This window comes from Hippoglossus hippoglossus, chromosome 6 (genome assembly GCF_009819705.1).
Source record: "Hippoglossus hippoglossus isolate fHipHip1 chromosome 6, fHipHip1.pri, whole genome shotgun sequence".
NCBI lineage: Eukaryota > Metazoa > Chordata > Actinopteri > Pleuronectiformes > Pleuronectidae > Hippoglossus > Hippoglossus hippoglossus.
The window spans coordinates 13453859-13480724 of record NC_047156.1 but is presented as its reverse complement, the minus strand read 5'-3'; the positions used below and the strand labels follow the sequence as shown (position 1 = coordinate 13480724).

The 26866-nt window shown below is 41.7% G+C and overlaps 1 protein-coding gene across 1 annotated transcript; it reads right to left on the bottom strand.

The window, feature by feature from the left end:
• Positions 1–980: 980 nt before the first annotated feature.
• Positions 981–25897, bottom strand: rasgrf1 (Ras protein specific guanine nucleotide releasing factor 1). The gene is made up of 27 exons (XM_034588423.1): positions 25166–25897; positions 21021–21127; positions 20601–20748; positions 18342–18434; positions 18010–18263; positions 16480–16559; positions 16153–16346; positions 14522–14631; positions 13717–13835; positions 12762–12922; positions 11647–11710; positions 11189–11331; positions 10972–11054; positions 10636–10884; positions 8297–8667; positions 8083–8202; positions 6892–7062; positions 6629–6735; positions 6428–6540; positions 6250–6310; positions 5154–5257; positions 4980–5064; positions 4672–4869; positions 4503–4582; positions 4290–4407; positions 4136–4204; positions 981–3881 (listed from the first exon to the last, which is right to left on the bottom strand). Exons 1-27 carry the CDS (start codon positions 25439–25441, stop codon positions 3789–3791), a joined length of 3771 nt encoding a protein of 1256 aa, XP_034444314.1. The 5' UTR covers positions 25442–25897; the 3' UTR covers positions 981–3788.
• Positions 25898–26866: the final 969 nt, after the last annotated feature.

The following is a 26866-nucleotide window of genomic DNA, read 5'->3' as shown; positions in this document are numbered from 1 at the left end:
AAGGGTCAGTGTGTAAGATTAAGGTGAAAGGGATCTATGAAATAACTCTACTGATGTTTTAACTAGTGTGTAAAAATCTAAATTGTACGAGTTGTTTTTTTCTTTACCCTAGAATGGGAGCTTTATATTTAAATACTTTATATTTACTTGAGGAGCAGGTCCTCTCTGTGGAGGCTGCCATGTTTTTTACAGTAGCCCAAACTGGACAAACTAAACACCCTTTGAGTTTGTATGACACCTGAAGGCTGCCACAGGTTCTCTTCAATGTTTGGAGGGTGATGTGAGGGGTATTCAGCTGCAACATGCAACTTCACCACTAGATATCACTAAATTCTACATTTTTGAAAAGGAAGAAACAGCAGCGTTTCCATGGTTTAGAAACTTCGACTATCGAACAGTCAGAGCAAGCACCAATCCAGTTTCAATTGCATGTGCTCAATAAAGACAAGGACATTAGGAAATAGCACCTATAAGTGACATTTTCTGATATTTGGTCCAACAATCAACTATAATGAAATCATATGCACCCTTATAGAAACCAATCATTGCCCAAACTGTGTCTCCAACATTGTGTAAAAAGTAAGTAATAAAAGTAAATTTATGCCAATCAAGCGTTTGTAAGAATGAATTTGTATAAATGTTAGAGATAATTTTTTCACATGAAGATGATTACTGTAGGTCATTATACATAATTGCTTGCCAGGACAGAGAGCGGTTGTTAAAGAATCTTAGATTATGTTCTATTTCATGAGATTAGATGAGCATGATGTCAACTGACTGATCTACAAAAACACTTGAGACAAAATGCCCCTGAGATAAAATGGATTTATTAGCAAGAGGTAACTGGGAAACATATTTTTGTTAATTTGTTGTTGTCATCCGCAAACTTTTAATACTGATTTTTTCTTTTTTACAAAACTGGGAATATATCTCAAGGAGTGGAGACAGGAGGGTTGAAAGATAATTTTCATACCACTGGGTATTGCTAACAGCAAAATGTTTATTTGTTTATATACCTTATAAGAGTATGTGCATGTATAAGTGTATACAGTATAAGTATATAGTATTATTCTGTCTGTGAAGGTGTTGCATGCCTGCCACATGAGCTTTAAAAGTGTACTGTACATACATAGTAAAAATACATACAAATATTCACAGAATAAGCACTACATTACTATATTCCTGCTAACAGAAATGGTTATAGACAGGATTACAGTATAAATGCAAAACACTCTGAAGTTGTCTCCTATCTCTAAGTCATGGTTTCAAGACCACACTGTCGTAGCATTTCGTGTTTAAGCTTGAGATACAACTCTTTTTTGAAAGAATTACACAGTTCCACATTGAGAAGTATGCAGGGCCGCTTGTACAAAATGTACAGCACATCTCAGTGAGGTGAAATAACAACAAAGTACAAAATACTTTCCCATGTACATATAAAGAGCAGGTCACTCTGTCTTATACTACTACAAAAATAGTGTTTGAATGCTGTAGGCAGAGGCCATTCACATAGGTTTTATCATAGTTTGTAACAGCGATGCATATAACAGAGTGATATACAGTCACGTTCCACAATCACTGGAACAGCAAAAAGGACAGATTGTCTTTTAATTACAGAAGAGCAACAACCTTTTACTCTACAAAAGTATCGCCGAACCTGAAGGTACAACACTTACCACCTCGTGTGAGATTTTGTCATGAGATTGAATTGAACAAATACCAAAAAAAAGAAACTGGTGTACTCCAAGTGTAACAGAAAGTTCAGATGACTCATCTTTCACAGCAAACTGAAGAGAACAAAATTTTCTTTCAGCAGTGTTTGCTGAAACAAAGCTTATATTTGATTATACAAATTAAACTGAGGTGTCTCAGATTGGTCTGGACAACTTATCTAACACCAGGCTACAAATTGGGTGTCTCGATTTATAACAAATTTGTTATATTATAATATATAATTTTTTTAAATATGAATTGTTAATGAAGACATTTATCATAGACCAGAGGCTCCCAACCCCAGGCCTGGCAACCACTACTGCGCCTCAGAACATTTGCTACTGGGCAAACTGTATGATTCCCACACATTTCAACAATTTATAGGCTATTATGTTTGGTAACATATTTTTCTTTCCGACTTTGACATTACCAACAACAATGTAATTGTGTTTTGCAATGCTAGCAAAGTTCTATCGATGAGATTTGAACAGATAGAAATATCTGAACAACAAATGGATTGACTGCCATGAAATCTGGTCCATATTTCCATGGAGCTGAGAGGATGAATGACTTTAGTGATCCCTTTCCTTTCCTTTTTAATGCAAAATATCTCTGCTACTATTGGACAGAAAACCTGGTGCAAATTTCGCCATCAGGCCGAACTATAAAAGGTTTTGTGATTGTCTGTCCTTACACCAGCTCAGCATTACAATTCCAATAATGTGGTTTAATATCTGTAAAACTAATGGTAAGATGGACTTTGTGTTTATTGCTAATAAGCAAATGTTAGCATGCTGCCATGCAAAACGAAGATGCTGCAGATAGTAAACATTACACCTGGTAAACATTAGCATGTTAACGTCAGTGTGATCTTGTATGCACACTGACATTAGCATTTAGCTCACACTATTGCTGTGCCTAAGTACAGCCCCACAGAGGTACTAGCAGAGGTACTAGAAGTTTCTGAGAATGTGAGGTAACCAGTAGAGCTTTCATTCAGTCGAGCTTTGTTATCTATTTTAATATCATTCTTGATGGTTCCCACTGGGCTGCTACACTATGACACTACAGGTGTGTCCCAATTCAGAAGCCTCCTCCTTCAGCGGCTGCATTTGAAAACCGATTATGTGTCACAGCAACGCGACAACACTATCCCATACAAGACTCCTTCAACTGCGGCTGACGGATGCGCCCCTCCATTCCTGAGCAACGAAGGATCCAACAGGTGGATCTTTCTTGGGCCAACCTGTCCCAGGAATCATTGTGTGCTGGTGATGAAGCTAACAAGCTAGCTGTGCAGGGGGCTGGGCTTCAGAACGTGCGAGCAGTCAAAGTAGCGAATTATGTAATGGTAAGAGTGGGACAAGCTAGTGACAGTTTGGCATGGCCTTGAGGGACTAGAGGCCTCACAAAGTCCCTCGAAGGATGAGGCCCCTGAATTTGGACACACTTTATTAATATAGAAATTGTCCCGTTCAAAAATGGTTGGGAACCCCTGTCTCCTTCAGAGTATTGAGCAAAAAGGGAAAGACATCTCTGTTGGTTTGGTTTGGGAAGCAAAGAGACAGTTATGCTTCAGATACTTCATCTCCACTGATCATTGTCCCCCAGCATCAAATGTAGTTTACATCCTCCGTGCTCTTTTACCTGATTTGATGCAGTTACATTTTTTTACATTGCTACATTGGTTGCAGAGAAATTCACTCGTCAATAAAACGTAAGCAAAGAGAACGATGGCCGGCAGCAGGGGTGCTCGGAAAGTGCAAAAGTCGACACAGTATGTGATGATGCAAAATAATGTCATTGGTCACAAAGAAGACACAGTGACCTCTGTTATTATGCTTGAAATAACCCAAAGAAATGTAAATAGTAGATTTTTAAAGCAGGTGGCGTTGGTGGATACGGTAACAAACAAAAATATATATACGCTGAAATGATTTGTGTCTTCAGACAACTTTAAACATCCACTGTACAGAAGAGCAAATATCTTAAACATGTACAACTATACAAAAGTTTGTATGTTAACTGATGTGTAATATTAACAGAGAAAAGAACACAAAGGACCACCTTCCTTATCAGTTGGGCACTTTTGGCTCAATTCTGAGTGAGGCTTCGTACATGCTTTCTTCATCCAGAACAGAGCTCATATCCAGTAGATATTGGGCTACCTGAAACACGCAAAAAAAAAAAGAGAGTAAGATTTAAGATTTTAATTTAATGGAAATGAATCCTTATAGTTTTTAAAATACATAAGCTGTTCCCAACTTTTTAGCTTGTTACCTTTTAGACTAAAACAGTGTCTACTTGTGACTGATTATGTATTTTGGTCAAAATCAGGTCAATAAATAAATGATTCTTGTCCCTTGGTTTTATAAATTTTTAAAGGCTTGAAAAGTTAAAACATAACTAAATATCGATTTACCTTTGGTTGCAGGTCAATCTTGTATGCTGTTTGCTGAAACTGTCTGATTTCTCTGATGATGTGTGAAATCTGAAAAGCAGGGTATTAGTATTTCAGACTGTAAAACATACATTTGCAGGAAGTCCCTTGTGTGACAGGACACAGAAGAGCTCACCATCCTCATCTTCGAGAAGTTGACCAAGTTGTCTTCTGTGTAGTTTGGCGTTCCCTCCTCGATGAAAGCCAGGTCAGTGAGGTACATCCCCAGGTAGGGCACACAGGGCGGGTCACAGCTGGTGGGAACACACATCATCACACCATCATCTACGTGTCCTGCAAGTTTGCCTCACTTATCGAGCACAAAATTATGTCTTTAAACTGAACTCACTTCTTTAAAGCCTCTCTCAGGTTTTTGAACCGCCCCTCTGATGACACCAGCTTCTGCAGCTTGTCAATCAACCCTTTTGTCTGGCGGAAAAGGTTATGAGGAACACAATTAATCAGATTAGGAAGAACCTTGTTAAAAATGATTAACCGATGTATAGGGTGATACACACCTGCTTCGAAACCTTGAGCCAGGTCTTCTTGAGGCGAAAGACAGAGCTGCGGTTGAGGGAGGAGGTGATCTCGAGCACGGCGTTGTAGTTATGGAGACAACGACAAATGTCGGCCACGGCCACCCATTTCTCGATGACTGTGACCCTTGGGACCACATCCTCACAGTGCAGGATCTCTGTGGCAATAAGGTTACTTATCTTGCAGAGGAAAGAGAGAAATGGAGGGTATGGACTCAATATTATTTTTAAAAAATCAATAAAAGGTAGAATAGAGGAGTTGTGCGAGGGGCTCGTTTATTGGAACATACATCGTTGAAGTGCTTTGTTGTTCTCATGATGAACGGAGTCTTCTCATTTTTGTCGTTCTTCATCCAGCCTTGTCCAAAGAATTCCCTGTAAAGTGAACAGGCAAACATAGGAAATAATTTATATTTGTGTTCCTCTCTATCATTAACATGCACAGGGGATGTGATGGCACTTACTCATATGGGATGACCTTAAACACCAGGTGGTCCAGGAGAGTGAGCTGCTCTGCGATCTCCAATGCAGAATGACTCTCAAAGGAGTCGGTCTTCCCTCCTCCCACCTAGGACACACAAAACAACCACAAATTATTAAAGGTGCACAAAGTGAGTGAAAAACTAAAAAAACTTGATGTTGGTACATGGAACAAGAAGGATCACGTTCAGATTTACTATGTTCCAATTGTGAACAACTGGGTAGCTGTTTTCTTCACTCACATTTGATAGAGAAATGTAGATGGCCAGAAGACATCAGGTGAGTACAGTGGCTGAGATGTCTCACACAAGCGGCACAACAGACGCTGACCACGAAATGACCAGAGTGAGTTTATGTTGTCAAGTGAGCTGACCTTTGTGAAAATTCGATGCCTGTCTATTTCAGGTGTTACGGTACAGGTGCTTGGAGCATCCAAAAAGCGACGACGCACCTGTACCGTAACACCTCAAACAAACTGGCACCTCATTTTTAAGGCGACTGGTCTGTTCGCATCTTCACAAACGACAGCTTAGACCCAGACATCGATCACTTGACCACAGTAAGTAACTCTGCTCGGTTCAATGCCGGCATCCGTTGTCACTCACTTCCTTTGTGGTTGAGTGTATTTGCTTTGGTATTGTTGCTTTTGTGGTTGTGTTGTGGCTTTAGCATTTATGTTGTGGCTCTTGCTTTGGTGTTGTGGCTTTTGTGGTTGTGTTGTGGCTCTTGCTTTGGTGTTGTGGCTTTTGTGGTTGTGTTGTGGCTTTTGTGGTTGTGTTGTGGCTTTAGCATTTGTGTTGTGGCTTTAGTTGTTGTGTTGTGGCTCTTGCTTTGGTGTTGTGGCTTTTGCATTTGTGTTGTGGCTTTTGCTTTGGTGTAGTGGCTTTAGCATTTGTGTTGTAGCTCTTGCTTTGGTGTTGTGGCTTTTGTGGTTGTGTTGTGGCTTTAGCATTTGTGTTGTGGCTGTGTATTTATTTGTTTAATTTCCTAGACAAAATTAAAATAATCATTAGCTGCTTCTATAAAGTGTCCAGTTTAAAAGAGGATATCTTTTTATGCTCCACACTAAATTACACGTACCAGTTGTGTCACGTCTTCGAGGGTGATCTGACTGTCCCCATGATCTTCCTGAGTTAGAGTCCTGATGGACAGAGAAGAAAGTTAAGCTCAGAGGTATGAACAGTATAATGGATCATTTTAAGTACTGGGTTTACACTATGAATTGGAATCATCCAGTTAAAACAGCACACTACAGTACCTGATGATGTTGGCTGCTGCTTTCCTCTCTTGAGTCAACAGCTCAGGGTCGTGCATCACTTCCTCCAGGAAGACAATAACCTTTGTCTTCAGCTCATTGTTACTCTCAAAGTCCTGGAGATACACACACACATTTAACAATTTGCAGAAATATATACTGAGCTCAACTTAGTGTTTCTGAGTTGTTGTTTTTTTTTTTTACCGGGGAGTGTTTGGACACCCAGTGTCTCAGGACGTTCAGAACCCTGTTGGTCGCTGCTCGTCTGATCACAAACTCTTTGTCTCCATTTCTCTGATCGGTTGGGAAACCTGCAGAAAATATATTGGGAATATTTTAAAATGAGCTCTCATTCGATCGGCATTGGCAAAAAAGTCCAAAATCTAAAATCGGTGGACCTGAGTGAGGTCAACCAATAACTACAGTTGGACTTTAGTGCTGTTTGAATAGTGGGTAAGTTTGTGTACCAGTGCTGGCGAGGGACATGCGTCGATATTTTTCCTTGGTTGGTGTGCCCTCATTGGCTCCAGCTGTAGCGATGGCAAAGGCGGAGGCAGCAGACAGGGCACTGCGGTTGTTATCCAGCTCTCGACATGAGGACATCACCATGCCATTATTGTAGGAAAACAGAGAGAACTCTACAATGAAGCACAGATGAAGAGAAAATAACCCTGTGATTTATTCTGGTGCCATGTAAATGAAATGGGTGGTCAGTTTAAGAAGAGGCATTACAAGTTAAAGGTTTTCACGGTATATATGTCTCAGAGTTTGCAAAAAAACTGGTAACCTAGTAAAATACTATTAACAGTATATTAGTGTGTGTAACTGAATTCAAATACACTGCAGAATGACCTGCTTCTTCTCCCTGCTCAAGCCTCCACTAGGGGGCACTACAGGCCAGCACAATCTGTCCCTTCACACTTTTCTTTACAAGAGGCTTTGATAATCAAGATGGTTGCAGCTAAATATAGCCGCCAAATATCAGCACAGCAGAGGAATCAACAGATTCTCTGCAGTCTGCTATGTTTAAATCCTGGGAACATAGACAGATCATACGCAGCCAAGAATCCTTCACCATGTGAGACACAACACAGCTCTTCACAATATCCGCTAATTCACATATTCCAGAGGCACTGGGTTTACTCTTTAAAAAAGAAAAATCCATTGTGTGATTTTTGTAATTTGATGCAGAAGGCACAGATAATCTTGGCTCTGAAACGGCCTCGTTACTGGGGGCGGCAGGGAAAACACAGTGTTGATGTAGTTGCTATGACACAAGTTTCCCTCACACCTACTGAAGCCAAGCATTGGCTTTCCCCACATGCTCATAACCACAAACACATTTATGTTTTGCAGGACTGTTTTCCATAAGAAATATAAATAAAGGAATGATAATTGCAACCTATATCTGTTTGAAAGCTTTAATTTCTATATAAGAGACAATAAATTGTGGCTTATTTCAAATTTAATATTTTCAGCTACTTGCTTTGTTTTGTTATGTGCTCAGTCTTGGGTTTAATATTCAGGGCTCAGTGATAAATGAGGCACTGGCAGAGGTATTGCATACAGGTGGCATGTCAGTGTGTGGTTTACAAGCCTAGATATCACAGGACTGAGTCTGTTAGGATGTTAGTGCACACGTCTAGGACAGGGTGTACCTGAGGAGTTTTTGCATTTTAGGTTTTTTGGGGTGGTCGGTGACTTTGTGGGAGAAGCCTCTGTGTCCCCATCGTCACTTTGGTTTGGATCGTTGTCGCTTTCCTCTCGCACTGACAGATCTGCATCACAACAAATACACACAAGTTACTCAAATCACTATTACAGCAAATCAAACTTGGAGTATTTTGCTCGAAATGTCTGTTGCTGGCCCACCTTGTTTGCACGCTGAGGTCTCCTCCACCTTGTCTTTCTTGTCCTCGCCCTCGTCTGGGATTTTGCTCGCGACGGGGCTGGACACATAAAGCTTATTGATGTCCAAGGTGGTCTTGCTGAATGGCGAAATGGTCGAGTACACACTTGCATAGCCGTTTGAGGAGCAGCTGAGGGCAGCCAGGTCAAGAGCTTTGCCCCCGGTGATGATGGGGATGTTGAGGGAAAGCTTGCGCCGCCGGTTCGGGGATGAGTTCTTGGTGATGGCAAGAGGAGGAGGGGAGGAGAACTTTCTGCTGGCCCTCGGGGAGCTGGGAGGTTCTCCATACAGGAGTTTACTGTTCTGACTGCTGGCAAAGAATAACTCAAGGGACCTGCATCAAGGGAGGATATATGCATTTGAATTCAGCACATAGGAATGTGTTTCTTTGATATTTGTTAAGTACACTCTGTTTTAAGAGCTTAACTAAATACACAACACCTCCTAAATAATTTATGCAAACCGAGTCAGCCAGGCAACCAGAAGTGCCTCTGCAGTCGCATCTCATCGTTTTAGAGCAGGATACATGCTGCAGTGTTCCAGAAACCCTCTCCCACTCCCTGCCACCCTCCTGGCGACCTCACGGGTTCCCATAAATAGCACAGCGAGTGAAAGTGCGCATGGCCACTGCTGACACAAGCAGCCAAGTGTAGGTGTCTCACAGTGACATGACAAGCGCCACGGGAGAGCGTGCTGCAGGGCGTGGGCATGGGGAGCTCTCCCTGATCTGAACCCCACAGTGGGGCCCTGGCTGCCTGTGGAGTGGCGAGTTCGCCCCACTGCAACACTTCATCAGCATTTCACACTATGGATCTTTTGCAGACGAGGAGAGAGGGAGAGAAGAGTGGGAGAGAGAGAGAGGGGGAGAGAGAGAGAGAGAAAGAGAGAGAGAGAGAGAGAGAGGAGAGGGTGGGGCCCTGCAGCATCGAGGCTGGCTACCATAAAGTGATAGAGCCCTGGTTGAGACACTCCCAGTCAGGTGGAGGGAACTGGACCCAAATATTGCCTTTGACCAGTGAACACACACACACACACACACACACACACGCACACACACACACACACACACACACACACACACACACACACTTGTACTTTACTGTCTTAGTGAGGATTGCATTCCCTAGCCCCTTACCCTAACCTTAACCATCAAAACTAAATGCCTAACCTAAACCCAATTCTAACCCTAACCCTAAAACCAAGTCTTGACCCTCAAACAAATGTCCTCACTTTCCCAAAATGTCATTAAAATGGTCATCACAAAGGTATAAGTACAAGTACACACACACACACGCGGATATAGAGGCATCACAGAGCCTGTCAAAAATCCCACATGAAGCCTGACATTGTTCCAGTGTCAAATACAGTATCTAAAATAGGCTATTACTTCTAGAAATAACCTATTTTACAACATATTTTAATTTGCTTAACTGGAATGACCATAACTACATACAGTATTCATCAAGTTAGACAGAATTTTGAAATTTTTGTTCACAATTTTTAAAACGGATCTCCAATAACTTCATATGTTGATTCTGTGCTTCTCTCTACCTATTTATATATGTATATTCATCCTGAATACCAAAAACTTTTTGTTTCACACACAAGTAATCGCTCCCTAATGATTGGCTGCAGTACAGCTCATAAACCATGCCTCATCCTTGTTAATGGATGGGACATGGACCAAACTAAAGGATCAAAATATACAATAAATTTGAAATTAGTTATTTAATGCTTTAAAAAAATGTCACGATTGACAGCTGATACTGACGTGTGTATATCGGTGGGACCTCACTATCGCAGCGCCATCCCCTGATCTACTGGCTGCAAATGTGCAACATGGCAGCGTTTGTATTCAGGATATTTAGGCTTCATTTTGAATAAAATGGGAGGAAGTGGAAAAGCGTTGTGCACCTTTGTATACTGTCTATAGTTTTCTCACATTGTTTTGATAACTTACCATTTGAAACTGTATTCAAATGGACATTGTTGTTGTTTAATGCTGTAGAACATTTCATTTAAGTCTTGAACTGAACACATTCAGGTAAAATTTTAAAACATAAAAAACCGAAGTAAGCAGCTCATATGTCTTCACTTAAATCTAAAAGTTCATAGTGCCGCATTTCTTGGCTGTTGCGCCTTGCATTGATTACAGGATGACAGCAACTCACATTACAATAGATCAATTTCCTCTTTAAGCAACAGGATTTGGAAAGATGCCAAACATTTAAAATAACATTTGTTTGTCTTGTTGACAACAATCCAGCAACAATCAAGTCTGTCCAAATGTAATGTGACTCACCGAGCAGGGATGGCGCTGATGGGCTTCTTGTAGATGGTGATGAGTTTGTCTAGCACCACATCGGCGGTGGTGAACACACGATACGAGTGTAGGAAGGTGTTGAGGAAGTCGATGGAGAGGAAACGGAGGTCGGTCAGTCTCTCCAGCAGGCGCTCAACGCTGGCGTAGCGGATCTGCAGCACCTTGCAGGAGTTCATCATCTTACTGAAGCGGATGTCCACATCATCGCAGTACAGACTTGAATCTGACCTGCTCAGGATAAAGAAAGTTGAACTAGTAGAAATAAATGCCAGAAAAAATGCAAAGAAAAGGTGTGGAAATAAAAAAACAGCTTACTTGATCATCTGTGGCACTGTGACTTTGGAATTGTCCTCAAAGGCGTTCATCATTAGCCCATTGCACCGGATGTTGTCTATGCACTGTGGCGCAGACACGGACGAAGCAAACAGAGAGGACAGAGGAAACGTTAGTGAGTTCTGCGACATGCAGGCTTTCTGCCTACGTCCTCGGCTCCTCGTCTGACGGCCGGGGACTGTGATGTGTGTTGACGTGCCTGGCTGATGTCACTGGTCCATGCAGACTTCTCCTGCCTGGAGGAGGCCACCAGGATGACTGTGAATGACTGACTGTCCTTTGGCTCCACGACAATCTTGAAGTCCAGGTGCTCCATGTCCTGGCCGCTCTTGTCTGATTTGGCTTTGAGGTAAACGCAAAGAATTAACGTAAGCTGTCATTTTCTCGACAGATATAAGCAAATATTTAGTGAGGACATTCATATCAAATATTTATTTCAATAAAAACAAATAAAGTATCAATATTTGGCCAAAAACTGGAATATCATTACTAAACATTCATTTATTAGAGACTCAATTGACTCCAGTAGTTTCAAATGTTAATTATCAAATATTAATGAAGTCCGGCACACTCAAGTAATCATGCATTATATACAGCATCACACACGGTACGTGCGATGCATATTTCTGTAAGATGCTACATGAATAAAACACTCACACTCATCATCTGTCCCCTCAGGGTCCTCCAGAAGAGTGCAGTCTATAAGCGAGACGACTCCATTCTGCGAACAACACACACAGTACACACTCAGTGTCTTAACACTAGCCACAGTTGTCTCAACGCAGTACCTGACATTAATGCTGCAAAGTTGAGAATCTGCAATGGACTGCTGTGATGAATTTTTGGGATTAAACTTCACTTCATCGTCCATGTGAGAAGACGGCTGTGATTGGCAAAGAAGTGTCAAAACTGCTGACACTTCATTACTTCATATCTGTTTTAGAAATGATCATAACACAAATGAATTAAGGCTTTGTCCACCTCCGCTCTAAAATTCATGGCAAGACACGAACAATCTCTTAAAAAGACATTAATAATGAATCTCTTTCAAGGAGGTTATATTTCTGCATTGGTTTGTTTGTCGATCTGTTAATTAGCTTAGTTTAGATTACACAAAAAGTACTGGACGAATTACCACAAAATTTGGTGTAAGGATGTGATATGTATCAGGAACGCACCCATCAAATTTTGGTTCAGGTCCAGATCAGGAAACGGATCCAGGAATATTTTGTCACTTTCTTTTATTGAAGGGTGTTTTTCAACATTTATATTGATTTCTCAGAGAATAATTCACGGATCTTTAAAAAATGTTTGCGCGAGAATGTTTAGGGGACTGATATTTATGAGTGTATGCAATGTTGATGACAACCATGAATAGTATCACAAACTTTTTGAAATTTTCATTAAAAAAGTCAATGGTTACTAACCCTAAACATGTCATAAGACTGGTGTTGTAACTTCATCTAAGGATTTTCGGTCTTGAACCTTAAACTCAAACATCAATCGCCCTCTGTAATGTTTAGCAATAATACACCACCACTCCATTACACAAATCAAGCTGCTGCTCTCAAACAATGAGCCTGTGTGTGGGTCCAGTGGTAATTGCCACTGATAAAAGGCACGAGATTGCAGACCCTGTAGCTTTCATCTTCCTGTCAGTTAATCTGTTCACTTCAGCCCAGAGATCCGGGGCTTGCGCTGCGCTGTAAGACTGTGACGTTTGATAATAAGGAGCAGCGCCGCCACACTGTGGCTCAGCGGCACAGGCCTACCTTGGTGAGATGAAGCTTTCCCCCAGAACCCCTGTTGCAGATGATTAAATGCTTGGAGAAGAGAAAGCTCTGCCGCTCCCCCTCCTTCTTCAGAGACAGAGAGCCCAGTCGCCCACGGGTGATCTTGCCCTTCTCGCTCATCGGCACCTGGATGAGAGACCCTGTGTGTGGCAATGAAAGAGTGAGTGTAAATAGCAAGAAGAAGGCGAGAGGGAGAAGGGGAGATTTGGATAGACACATATAAAAGGATAGTAGCCAAGAACTGGGGGTAAGAGAAGGAAAGAATTGATGGGAAACTGCTCGTCAAGCCTTCCACTAAAATTGAATACATCTACGGTCACGTGAGAAACTAGAGATTAAATTACTCAACATTTCGGTTTTCGCTGTCCTCATCCTTCGAGGCCTATTGGGGATGAGTGACATTTACAGTCCCAGATTCATCATCATTTTCCCTCAGAACAGTCTAATTACACTTGGCAATTAAAAACTCTCCTCATGAGAAGCACATGTTATTCCCCAGGGTGATAGAAAGAGAGAGAGAGAGAGAGAGAGATAGAGGGAGAGAGAGAAAGAGATAGAGGGAGAGAGATGGGTCTTTTTGCATGAAAACTGAGTATCTCTCTCTCAATGTTTTATAGGCAGGACAGTGGTGGATCTAGGATTCTTCTAAATCAGGGGTCACAATTTACATTAAGGGGCTAATTATATTTCCAACAATCATGCACAATTCCTAAACCAGTTTACTGTTATCTCAAGAACTTTGAGAAAAGCCACACATCTTTGAATAGATTTGGTAAAAAACATTTTAACACATTGTCACATTTATTGATAGCATTGTTGGTAAGTGACAAAAAAGAGTACTGAAAGGACAGGGGCACTTCAGGGGCCAATGAGATTTCAGCTGGGGCCAGTCCCCCCCCCCCTGGATGCGCCCCTGAGACAGGAGTTACTGTACCTTGTCGTACAAATGTCTGGCTGGTGTCGAGGAGAATCTCGCAGCCCTCCACGATCATTCGCTCTATAGCCAGGTTCTTCCTGATGTTCTCCGTCTCGCTGACCTCATCGTGCATGATTCTAGTAAAAAAGGCAAAATCCATCATTTTAATTTTATCAGACACAAAAACGTCCATTAAATGCAATAAATCTTAACGTAAACGTCATGTTTGTGCACATCAGTGACTCGTGCATTCAGCAAGAGGCTTGTTTTCGCAACCTTTAAGATACAGTTGCCCATATTTTGAGCAAGAATTTGATTCCTAGATTGTTTTGAGTGTTAACGGTTTCATTTGTTTACAAGCAGTTTACATTATATTTTGAAGATTGTATCTCATAATGTCACTTCACTTGTACTGCTTTCTACATAAGTTCTATTAGACCAATGCTGCACTTTATTCAAAATCCAAGCATTTCTCAAACTTGGAAAATAACACATCCATCTATCCATTCACCCCTCAGAGGCTAGTATGAATATGAATATTTAGAGTTTGATATTATCTTTCAAAGATTCATTCTAATGGTTTGCCGATCTAACCTGTTGAGGAATATGCTGCTGACATCATCGTGGGTGATGGGTGGTTTCTTTCATTCTAATGGTTTTTCCATATAAATGTATATAGATTCAGGAAACAACACTCAAAGGTTTTTGTGAGATACCGCAAACAACCACCACACACAATAAATCTAGGTGAAAACTAGGCCTGTGATTGATCTATGTTGCTCAATTGAGGCCCCATGCAAGTGTTGGTTTGAGACAAATGTACCTGGAGAGCTCTTCTAGCTTTGATTTTGCGTAGTCCAGACTGGTCCTCTCTATGTGTTCGTGGGGCGTGTGGGCCAGAAGTTCGTGGAGTGTAAGAATGTAGCGGGGAATCTATGGAGACAGAAGAGAAACCAACGGGGGAGTCATACCCAACTTTAAGGGCTCATCAACAACAACGCAAAACATGCACACACAGGAACATACAAGTGCCAGCGTGCACATACACTAATGAGAAGTAGATCAGTGGAGAGCACAAACTACACTCATCAGCAAAAATTTGCTATCAACACAGCACAGCCTGTAGTTGGCCCCAGCAGGGTGGACTGCTGGGAAACTGCGTACCTCGCCAGAAATGAGCCATTATTAAAACTCGAGCTCCAAAAACAACCACTTTTTAGAGACATGGAAAACACTGCAGGGATGTTCTGATCTAAAGCTGACAAATGCCTGCAATTTCTGGGGCTGTCCAGCGATGCTGCAGTTACAGGACATCGCTCTGTGAGCCAAAGAGGAAGCGGGACTTAGAAGCCAAGTCCCGACTGAGCCTCTCGGCGGTTCTAAACCGGGCAGTAAATTAAATGTAATGCTACAGTTTATCATACACATTACAAACCTCTGAAAGAGCAACAACCTACACTCATTCAGTCATGATTCTCACGATAAAGGCTTTTAGAATTAACCAATGTGCTCTAATTGACAATGCTGGATCACCTTTCGTCCTCAGCTTAGTCGCAAATAATACAATAACCAAATCACCCAATGAGTCAAATAAACTCAGTCTGTGACATGCTTTAAAGATAGGGAGTAAAACCTGTAAATCATTGTTAATGTACGGATACAGTTATAGAAGTTTGACCAAGAAGTAAGTAACTTGCTGTCAGGTGTGATGAAATCAAAGCACATGATAAAGGACGAGTCAGACATTTTTTTAAAGATTCCCCTACTGGTCAGTTACATTTCACCTGAGAAATTAGACGTATACAAGATCATAAACTAAATTCACAGATAAAGATGAGGACATGACCTCAGTGTCCTCAATAGCAGCTTCAGCTATGATGCTGGATTTATACAGAGAAAATACACAATTTAGGATCTTCTTGACTCATAACTGAATGCATAACTTCATTATTTACAATTTTATTACAGAGATTTAAAATTAATCATTAATCATTAAAGGAAAATCAGTTATAGTGGGTTGCATAAAAATAGAAAATCTAAAAGACTAAATTGACATTTTAAGATAAGAAAGCAGCATGAATCAGGTATGGACTAGTGACCATATAAAAGTGTGTAAACGATATCTGTGACAGTGATGGACTGTCTTTTGTTTGGATCACAGACAGTGTCTTTAAAAGATGCACACCTTTAAATGTACAAATAAACAAAGTGGCCATATGTTTTACGGACAGCTACAATGGGGCATCATTGGCATAGCAATAGCCACCTTGTAGTAAGCTGGTGAAATATATACGGCCCAAGGGTACCATTTATATATGGAGAGAAGAACTTTGCCCCGAGCGACTGCGAGAGAGCAAAATTAACGACAAACTCTGGCACCGGCCCGCAGCTCTGCAGCAAACAAATGGTCTTGCCTTAATTCAGCGTGTATATCAGCGAGACAAACGAGCTGACCTGGAACATGGGGTAGGTGAGGAAGGTCTCCAGGGTCCGCTCCTCGCAGTCGGGCTTGGCCTCGTACTGTTTCAGCAGCTTGTCGAAGTCCCGGTTCTGCTTGCAGTGAGCCAGGATCTGCAGGCTGTACTGGTGGTTCCTCACAAACTCCTGGTAGATGTTCAGCATGGGCAGCAGGATGTCGAACAGGTCAGCTGGGAAGAGATCAATATGCCAAGAGAAAAAATGACACAGACAATACAGAGGGCTCCTTCGATCGTGGTTCACACGCAGAACGAGCTTTCGCAATGACAATGAAATAAAGAAAGTAGATGAGATGTTTCTTACCCAGCACTAAGGTTGGCCAGCTCGCTATTCTGGCTTTTAGACCTTGGTAAAATATCTGATGTAGGAACATGATAGTTTCACTGGAAAAAAGAGAGAAAAGTATATTGATTGACTGACAGATTTTTATGAAATGCAGAGTTTACCTGTTGAAGTTGAGAGAGATGAAAGTTCAATGTGTGCGAGAGCATGGATGTGCAGGTTTGGAGCATGAATGTGTTTGGATGAGTGTGTGGGTAGATTTTGAATTGGCCAATGAGGGCGCATGCAGGTGACTGTCTTCGCTGGTCTGTCTGTGTGTCCGACAAAGAACTCTCTGATGTGGCAGGAAACCTTGAAATCCGACTGGTACAGTAAGTAGAATACAGCTGACTGACATTGTGTAATATCAGATCACATAGTCATGAATACTATTTTATTAATCACTATGTTCATATAAATGTTTATGTTTTAGGTTGAATAGCACATTGCTAAGTCTCACATAGTTAACAAGTTGGTTTCCTTGCTACAAAAAGACTCAAAGCAAAGCAATGCATGGGTGAGTGCTGCACATTTTTGTTATTTTATGATTTTGTGGACAAGTGGCAGAAATATGGTCGACCAAAAATCCTCATTATAATAATTTACTGCTTTCCATGAATGTTGTTATGAAATTTTCACACAGATCTGTAGATATACTGCCGTGAATTGGACTAATGGAAAAATGAGACGATAGATCAGGGGATTGTCAATATTATGTCGTCAAGTTTCATGGTCATCCATTTTATCCATTCACTGATTTTAGAGATGAAGCAATAAATCCTGAACCTCAAACCCTGGGCAGTGTCTCTTATACATGTTCTACACTATATGTGATATGAGTGATGTCTTTCACATATTGTAAATCTTATTTTTTCAATTCTATTCATGTATTTTATATTTTACTTTACAAATGTCATTGAATTTTAAGATATTTTTCTGTTTTAAAATCTCGATTGTATAGATTTGTGTGGTTTCTCTACAAATGACACCAGAATCCCTTTTCTGCAGCTTAAAGAAAGGTGTAGTTTTATATAATGCATTTGTCCTGTTAGGAATTCAATTTATGTATCACCCTGTGTTTATATACTTAAACCATTTATTGCAACAAATGGAAATAGTGGGGCCTGCTCCCTGGATTAGCCAAGCAGCTTGCTAAGCTTATACAAGAGTGAACCCAAAGCAAGACATTGAGTAACATTTCAAACATTTGAGCCTGGTTAAGAAAAATTGGGGCTTGGGTGATGGAGGCCAAACTTTGGAGCAACATTGTGATGCAGCAGAGATCAGTGAGGAGGGTGTGACATTTAAATGGACCACCTTGATGTGAGAATGGCTGTGATTGGTGCGTGACTGATCGGCTGTCAGCTGATTAAAGCCGAGCTGATGACGTATGCTTGTTAGTTTCTTCTTCCATTCCTCCAACAGTTGATGAGTGTAAAAACGCCTCACAGACACAAATTACTTGCCCACTGAAACACACTATTATTCGTAGGGTATTTTTGCCGATCTAACCTGTTGAGGAATATGCTGCTGACATCATCGTGGGTGATGGGGGGTTTCTTGGAGCTGGCGGCCATGCGGAGCGGCCTCAGGAAGTTGTTGACCAGAATGTGAAGCTGCTGCACGTACTCGGCCTCCGAGTCCAACATGCTGAACACCACCTGGTTCCTCTTCCTCATGCTCTCTGCGTGCGGCGAGCGGATGTAATCCTGGATGATGGTCTTCCACTTCCTCCTGCAGATCCAGCCTCGCAGGAAGCTCTGGACCTGAAGCAGACCAGGTTTAAGTTCATCGAAATCTACATGCACTTTAAAAATAAAACAAGTTTGGGTTTCGTGCTTTACTTTTTTGATCTTCTTGATTTCGGCGTCGTCGTCGGTCGGCGCGGCTGCGGGGCTGGCGCTGATCTTCTCGTTGTCTTTGAGCAGCCCGGCGATCTGCCCGGGAGCGACCACAAGACAGACCAATCATTCCCACTTACATGTTTATCTCCGTCTTACTTATTGTAGCAGCATGTTATCAAAGTGACGGGACCTGTGAACACTGAGACATTTTAGTCTGAGTGAACTTTCTCACTGCATCAATATTCATTCACGTTGGTCATTTAAATGCAACATGTAGCAGACTGTCCTGCATGTTGACAAGCTGTAGAGAGGCTGGTGAAATAAAAATAAAATGAAATACCCAGACTGGAGCTTGTTTGAACTGTTTGAAGCCAAGTGTCTCCATTTACTTTGAATATGGCGGGAGAGTTAATTGTCATTGCATTTCATAGAGGAGACGCAATATAAAGCTGTGTTCATGCATATTCAGCGCATAATTTGATTTCAAGCATCACATTTGCACATTAAAGTAAAATGACTATTTGATCGGATGAATACAGCGCTGAACGCAGCCCTGTTTGGAGGCATTGTTCCTGAGAGGAGATGCAAAGTGGAGAGCGGTCGGCCTGAGCACAGCTCTCACAGGGGGGGCGGCTGAGGGGGTAGAGCGGTCGTCCTCTGACCAAGTGCTGAAGTGTCCTCGGGCAAGATACTGAGCCCTGAATTGCCCCTCATAGAAAAAGTGCTGCCCATAGATGCACTGTATGTGTGTGGATGGCATTAAACTGTACTGTAAAGCGCTTTGAGTGGTCATCAAGACTGGAAAAGCGCTAATTAAATACAGACCACATGTGATGGTGCAGTGCTTCCTTTTCTGTCCTCTTACACTAGTTTGCACACATGAGGCGAACAGAGCAATATTCAACATTGTTTTCCCCACAGGTTCAGATGTTATTTGTGGTGCTGGCAGGTCACAACAAGGAAGAGACACATCCGTATTTTGGATTAATATGAGCGTGGTGCAGGAAGCAGTGGTGATGTACTACCAGGAAGTCTATTTACAGCCGGTCTTACTGATATTGTGTGCGGCTGCCACACATCCTTCTATAGATAGAAAATCCTGTAATCCTCCGCTGCTGTGGTTCAGTGAGAGAGGGCAAAATCCTGGATATTTTAACAGAGCTCGCTTTAGTCTTCAAATACAGTAAGAGGGAATATCAGAGGACACAGTTCAGCCAAAATAGCCCAAAGATATTGTGCAAAGTGGAGTGTAATGGAAGGCTAATATCTGTGGTTATATTTATACCAGGGGTGATAGAGTTGAGCTCTTCTTACTGCGCGCACATGTACAAAACAATCATTAGATAATAGATTACATTTTTATTAGGGCTGAATTAAAACAATTGTCCTTGTGGAAATACAACAGGGGGATTTGATGTAACTCAGAGCTGCAATGGGACATTATAGCATGATTTTTGTTTGTTTATATCTTAGTTGCATTCTATACAATCTTCGTATGATAGCAAATTAGCCTCCTGGGGCAACGATTAAGCTTTTGGGGCTTCCCGTGTAGCAGGCAGATATCTGGGCCAAGAGTCCGTCTTCTTTCTTCTTTTTTTTACCACACAAAACACAAACAGAGATACTTTCTGTATGTATTTTAGGTCCAGATGACATTTTTTGCTAATCTCTATTAACAGCTTTCAGCATATAAATGAAACCAGAATTATGACTTATAAATATTAACAAAATAAATCTGAAAAGCTCTTTTGCCTGAGTAGTAGTGGCACTATTCCAAACTTCCGTTCTATCTGCTGTCGAGTCACACACGGTGCAGACTTCAATATTGGATCAGGAAGTAAAAATAGCACCAGTGAAACATCAGTCGAGTCTCGTCCTGAACTGTCCAACAAACCTGGTGAAGACCGGGGAAAGATTTCTGAGGATGAAAATTGTTTGAATGTCTTGACTATTGAACCATTTTTCAAAAAATCTGATTTTGACAGACTGCATGTTTAACATTGTTGGCAAACCACCTGGATTATTTTTACACATAGAGAAATATCTGAATTGCATTATTATCAACCAAGATTTGAAATGAAAAAGAATGTTTATTTTCCTATGATTTCAACATTTCCTTCAAGTGAAACCAGTGATCTTGTCATTCAGGTGATGGCAGCGTGGTGTATTCAGATTTGACTGAGGTTGTGCGACTGTGGTGTGAAAATTGGTTCATACCTGAATAATGTTGCGTATTTGTTTACCCTGTAGAGGACTCACCTCTGACTTGAGCCTTTCAATCTCAATTTCCCCATCTTCTATCTGTTGTCGAAGTTGCTTAGCAACTGTTTTCTCTGTCTCCACGATCTGAAGCAGATGAAGATACTTCTGCATGAGACTTTCATGCTCGGTGGCCAAGTTTCTGTAACTGTAACACACGCAAACACACACACACGTACACGTTTTGGTATTGCAGCTTGAACAATGAATTTTACATTAGTGCAGGCAGCGGAGCAATCTGGTTTTTCTTGTGAACAAAGCATTTTATCTTCATGTCTGTTATTCCTCATATTTTAACCCCACTTATGAAACCATGGCAACATCCCCCCTCAGCACATCACTCAAACATTACTTAGCCTCGAGCGACTGCTTCAACTTCTAATTGCCGTATCTGCACATTTCACTAATGCGTGCCTTTACCTGGCGTGTGATATTGCAGCCACCCATTCATCGCTGTCCTTTACGTCTTCTGTGCGTAACTCAAGGGCCTTTTGGTTTTCTTGGGTGAAGCTGATGGTGAAATAGTACTGAAGGAAACAGGGGAGAGAGAGAGAGAGAGAGAGGTGAGGGATTCTGGTCAGAAACAACAGCACTATTCATTATTGGACCCATTCTGCTGTATAGTGGTTTGACTGAAGCATCTCCGCTGCTTTTGTCTTTGTGTTTGTTCCACTGCCTCGCTGCTGCAGACATCAAGTGGGTGATTTAAAACCACACAGGGCCTGGGGAAGCCACATCTTCCTCGCCCACCAGTGCAATTGATGGAGCATGCTGAGGGAAGCCTCCCCCAGCTCAGTTCCTGGGATGTCTCTGGTTCCCAGGAGGAAATGCCATAAGACATGGAGGCTGGAGCCACGGCTAATTACATAACTGTGCGATACCTGTTTCCTAGCAACTCCAGTCAGTGTGCACAGTTAGGCTGTTTTTGCGTTTTCTTGTGTCACTCGATTAAAGATGAATGTGATTCCTTTTGCGCTGGACTCGCAGCAGCAGCAGCAGCAGCAGCAGCAGCTAATTGTGACTTGAACAGATGAGGAAATTTCCTTTTTTTTTTTTTATAATTGCGAATGATTTCTTACTTAATTTGTGTTAATATGTCTTTAATGTGCATCCTCTGATTGAAGAGATGATTATTTGTGGGGAAATGCTCCCTTAGATCATAAAATACAGAAGTAACCAAGAAATGGTTAAATGACTTGACTAACCAGTAGATGCTGTAATATTTAAAACAAAGAATGGAGGCGGTGTTGCAATTTTGACGTTTTACCTTTTTCCTTCATCTTAAGTGGGAGCAGGAGGAGTCATCAGGCACCTCCACCTGCCACTAAACTAAAATACAGTTTTAATTTCTGGTCCACTACATTAAAAAAAAGCTATAATTACTATGCATGTTACTGATTCAGATAATACGTAAATTGAGTTTATAAGATACGATACTGTCCAATCAGCACATACGCTGTAAATAGCTTCAGTATACAACAAAATGTTCGATTGCACGACACTTTCTCAGACAGATTTACGAGTTCTGGGGACTTTGTTCTTTTACTTTCATTACAAAATAACATTGTACTACCTCAAAGTCCTACCTTTACTCTTAAAAGAGTACTGTGGTGTTTTTTACAGAGGAAACAATCTCCTACTTCATTCTGTGGCAAAACTAATGTAACTATTTGGAGAAATTGTCCCTCAGTTGTTATAAACATTCTTGTATGTATCTTGTTGTACAGAGTGGCTGGAGGTAGGGTGGGTCCTTCCTTAACCAGATGGTTGGCGGTTCGATACCAATCTCTCCCATTCCCACATGCTGAAAAGCCCTTGCAAAATACTGAACCCTGAATTGCCCCTGAGGGCAGTGTGTGAGTGAGGTGCAATCGAGAAAGTGTTGTACTGTGTGAATGGGTGAACGGCAAAACTGTAAAGTGCTTTGCGTGGTCATCAAGACTGGAAATGCTGCTATATAGATAAAGACCATTTACCATATATATGTATGTCGGAGTTGTTCAAGTGTACGTATAGGAGGCAACTGGACTTTCATCTTCTGCAGTTCTTCAAGTTCCTCTTGCCTATGTACACATGTTAGACTCCTGAAGACACCATGACCTGGATGACCGAGACCCTTCACAGATATATTCACCATTTACATCAAATGTCATCTTCCCCTTGGACTTCTTCTTGCCGTGACGACTGAGACCAGACTCTAATCTTTGGCCCTGCAGATGCTCAACAGGCACCTATCAACCTGCAGCTGATCGTCATGTATGGCTGACTGCTCCTCCATCTTCACATTCATTAGGTATTCATCCTACCGTCAAAGGAAATCTATTTCTGGCAGGGAGACATGCATGTTGTTGTAGTTTTCCCTCATGATCTCTGTGATAGGAGCGCGGCGAGTGTCTGGTATGAGGTGATGTTAAGCACACTGTCGCCATGCTGCTTTATGTTTATGGCTGAGTCACGTACATTTAAAACATTTTACTGATCTGAGCAGGTATATTGAATCAATACAGCATTGATAGATCCCATGATATTGATACGTGAGCGTTACTTGCTCCAAAATCAATGATTCTTTCTTTTGATTGAGCTGTTCTTCCCATGTTAACCAATTCTTGCTGACTGGTAAACAGCTCAGTATTATTGCAGCAGTGCTATAAAAGGACTTTCCTGCACCACATAATGAGCTCTATACAGTAATATATTCCATGGAGAACTAAGTGTTAGTAATCACTCAACGTGCATCCACTTTCATTTTAATGAGGAGCTTTGGTTTGGATGTTAGACTTTTTTTTTCGCACCAACATCACCGACCCCAACCTATCATATCTTACTATTAGTCAGATCTTTTGATTTGCTGTACAGCTCGTGTCACATCCATCGCTGCTGTGGCTTCTTTGTGTTATTGGTTTGAAGTGCTGCCGTTTCCCAGTGTGAGCGAGAAAACACACGGTTTCTATAAATGGACTCTGACCCCTCCAAGGTACCGCGAGGACCAAATTTAGCCCACGTAGCACTCGCATTAATAGGAGAGATGCGACACACTACTTCTCTCCCCTCCGTTATCCCGCCTCTTCCAACTGCATCATTATTTAGGATGCAAAAAAGGGTTGCCATAGAAACCCCGGGCTCAAACGCATTATCATTTTCACACAAACTGCATTTGAGGATAAATATAATGTAGGGATTAGAGGGGATTGCTATAAAACTAAAAACCCACAAATCCAGGGGGGGAAGCAGAGGTGATGTTTGCTTACTCTTACTGTTTTTGTTTGTTTGTTTGTTTACATTGAGAGTTAACTCCTAATGCCAGTCCCATATTTGTCAGTGCTTTGATTCCCTGCAAACAGGATTTTGCAGAATAAAACAAATCAACTCTAGTTTATTGTATTGACCAGAGAATGCAGAGGGAACCAACACTGCTGAGAAAACACGTTAAAAGTTCTTCGAGGGAGGTGTTATTTTTTTGTTGGTGCCTTTAAAGCGACTATGAGCAAAACATTAGCCTGTGTGTTGGATTCTGCTTTGTCAGCACAAGGGCAGCTGTTCACAGGAAGAGCCTGGACTGACTTTGGATGGCAGCCCTACCTACAGAGTCAGGCACAGAGCGCCGGGCTGGTGGCGCAGAGGCATTATGTTTCTCTGCAGTTTATTTACAATAAGAATGTGAACAAGCCGGTCGACCCTTCTCATCTGAATTTTTTCCGATATAGGGAGCAAAACGCATTCAATTCGAATGTTCACACGTCGTTTTACGACACGGTAACAGGGTCTTATGGAAACATCATGAAGACGCCACTCTTCGCAAGCAGAGCATCACTGTGGATGATGCAACGCGAAAGCTCTAAAATTAGATTGAGCCATTTCATGCCGGTCAGCTAGATCAGAGCTGACTGATCACTGGCACCCCACTGTGTCCTGAGCCTCAGCTGTAATGTCACCATCTCACCACAAGATGGAAATCCTGAGGCCACAACTTATTTATATTTTTTTATGCATGTTTCATTGGAAGCAGCAGTAGGTAAATCACTCTCCGCCCTATCACATCAAAAAAAAAAAAAAAAGATGATGACTGAGAGTCAAAAAGCAAAACAACCAACCAGTTTAATAGCAGAAATACATTTGTGACCACATTTAATGCATCAAGGAAAACTCTCCCAATTAAGAAAAAAGAAAAAAAGATTGCGCTGTGGTTTACTGCAACATAAAGCAACAGAAAATACTGCATACCCCAGTGCCAGGGCTGCTGTAATATCATTAGGTGTTAGAATTGTTACCTCATCATTAATGCCATGCATGCATTACATAACGTGCAATACAGCAGCAATCTGGAACCTCGTGTTTTTCTGCTGCTGCTGCTGGATTTGAGGTCATCGTGCGAAGGAAGAGAAGAAAAACATGCAGAATAAAAAAAAGGCACTTTGTTCTGGAGTGAAATGGAGTTCAGAGACGTTTGAGGCGCAGGGAAATTTGGATTTCAGTGTCAACATGTAGGGCTGGAAAACAATAAAGCAGTGACAGAGAGGGTGTGTGTTTGTGTGTGTGTGCGTGCGTGTGCGTGCGTGTCTCCATACCTGCTTCTCCAAACACTCCTTCGCTGACAGTGAGGGTTTGGGAGAGGGCGCCCTGTCGCAGATGCATCCCTCCAACAGGTACAATCCCGAGGGTCGAGAGCTGGACTCGTTCTCGAAATAAAAGAGCATGTTCTGCAGCAGAGCAAACCACTTGCTGTGCCATTTCGTGTTGTCCGAGCTCTTCTTGCTCAGGCAGCCCCGTCTCGTACCATCCTTTTTCGCCAAAAGCCCCAGGTAGGTGACATGACCATCATTAAGTCGTATTCCCTTCTGCATTTTGATAGAGAGAGAAGGAGGAGGGGGGGACTTTCAGCTGCACACGGTGGGATCTCCTCCTTACATCTTCCTGAAGTCGCTCCGGAGGGAAGAAGAAGAAGAAGAGAGAAGAAAAAAAAAATCAAATCAAGACTTTCTGAATGCGGAGCTCCAGCAGCAGCAGCAGCAGCAGCCTCGTCCACTCTGTCTTCACCGTGTTGGCATCTGAGTAGAAAGAGAGGAACACAACGAGCTGCACAAGTCCCGCATCCTTAAAATCTTCTGTCACACTCCGTGCGCTCTGAGGAGCCACAAATCCCCCATCGTCAAAACGGGGGCAGCGAAAAATGAAGTCAAAAGACAGGCAGGAGGAGAGATCGTAGTTCGAGGTTTGTCCTTTTCTCACATGAAACCTCCAGAAAGCAGCAGCAGCAGCAGCGGACTGGGTGCTGAGCTCGGCACTGCTGCGCGCGGTCACGTGACGCATGCTTGGGAAAGCATATTTCAGGACCTTGGACAGGGACGTTTCCACAAGATGCCGCATAAAGTTGAGGTTCAAGAATGTGATGAGAAACTGGAGACATGAGGCAGGAAGGGGAAATAACACAGAGTCAAAAGAGAAAAGCTCACAGCATTAAATCAGCATTTAAAGGCTGCAGTGCAAGGCTGACTTCCTTTAGAACTTTATATAATAATAATAATAATAACGAACGCTATTTATATAACGCCATTCAAACCACAGTTACAAGCTGCTTCGCAAGTTTAAAATGAAAAAATTGAAGGCCAACAATAGGAAACACTCAAAAAGCAAACAATAAACGATTTAAAAGCAATTTGAAGATCAAACAGAATAATAATAAAAATGTTAATGTCTCATTGACAGATGAGAAAAGAGTCAAAACAAGATAAAATGAAACTTCCAAAGAGTGGGGCTCTTGACAGTGAAGGCCCGCTCACCTTTGGACCTCAGCTGGGACTATAGGTATATATATTCATTTTAATTGTATAATGCCAAATCTTTTCCAACACAATTGTTCCCCAGAGACAATTGATCATTGTATTAACTAGTTGCAACTAACATAGATTTGTTGTCATGAGAGCCCCATAAAAGAAGGTTTTCTGACAATGTAACCTACAGCCCCTTGGAGAGATGTGGTGTATAGAATCAACCCATTCAAGAGTTGACTGACCATTTACGTTTTAGAAATTTGAATTCTATTTGAAACTAGAAGTAGAGCACATACCTCCGCCAGTTCCCCTTGGATTCAGTCAAGCTGCACCAGGTTACACATACGCATTGATACCGTTCCTCTAAATGTGCCTGATTTGATCAAGATTTCTGTATTATTTCTCTTGAAATTCACAAAAATGATGTTAGAGAAAGTTTTCCACCAAGTTTTTTGATAATCCACCAAGTGTTTTTTGTGTAATCCTACTAAAAACCAA

Coding starts and splice junctions, on each gene's coding strand:
- rasgrf1 (XM_034588423.1), bottom strand. CDS start 25,441: ATGCAGAAGGGAATACGACTTAATGATGGTCATGTCACCTACCTGGGG. Junction 16,347..16,479: donor CTGGCCAACCTTAGTGCTGG/GTAAGAAACATC, acceptor ATCTCTTCCCAG/CTGACCTGTTCGACATCCTG. Junction 6,736..6,891: donor CATGTCCCTCGCCAGCACTG/GTACACAAACTT, acceptor TATTTTCTGCAG/GTTTCCCAACCGATCAGAGA.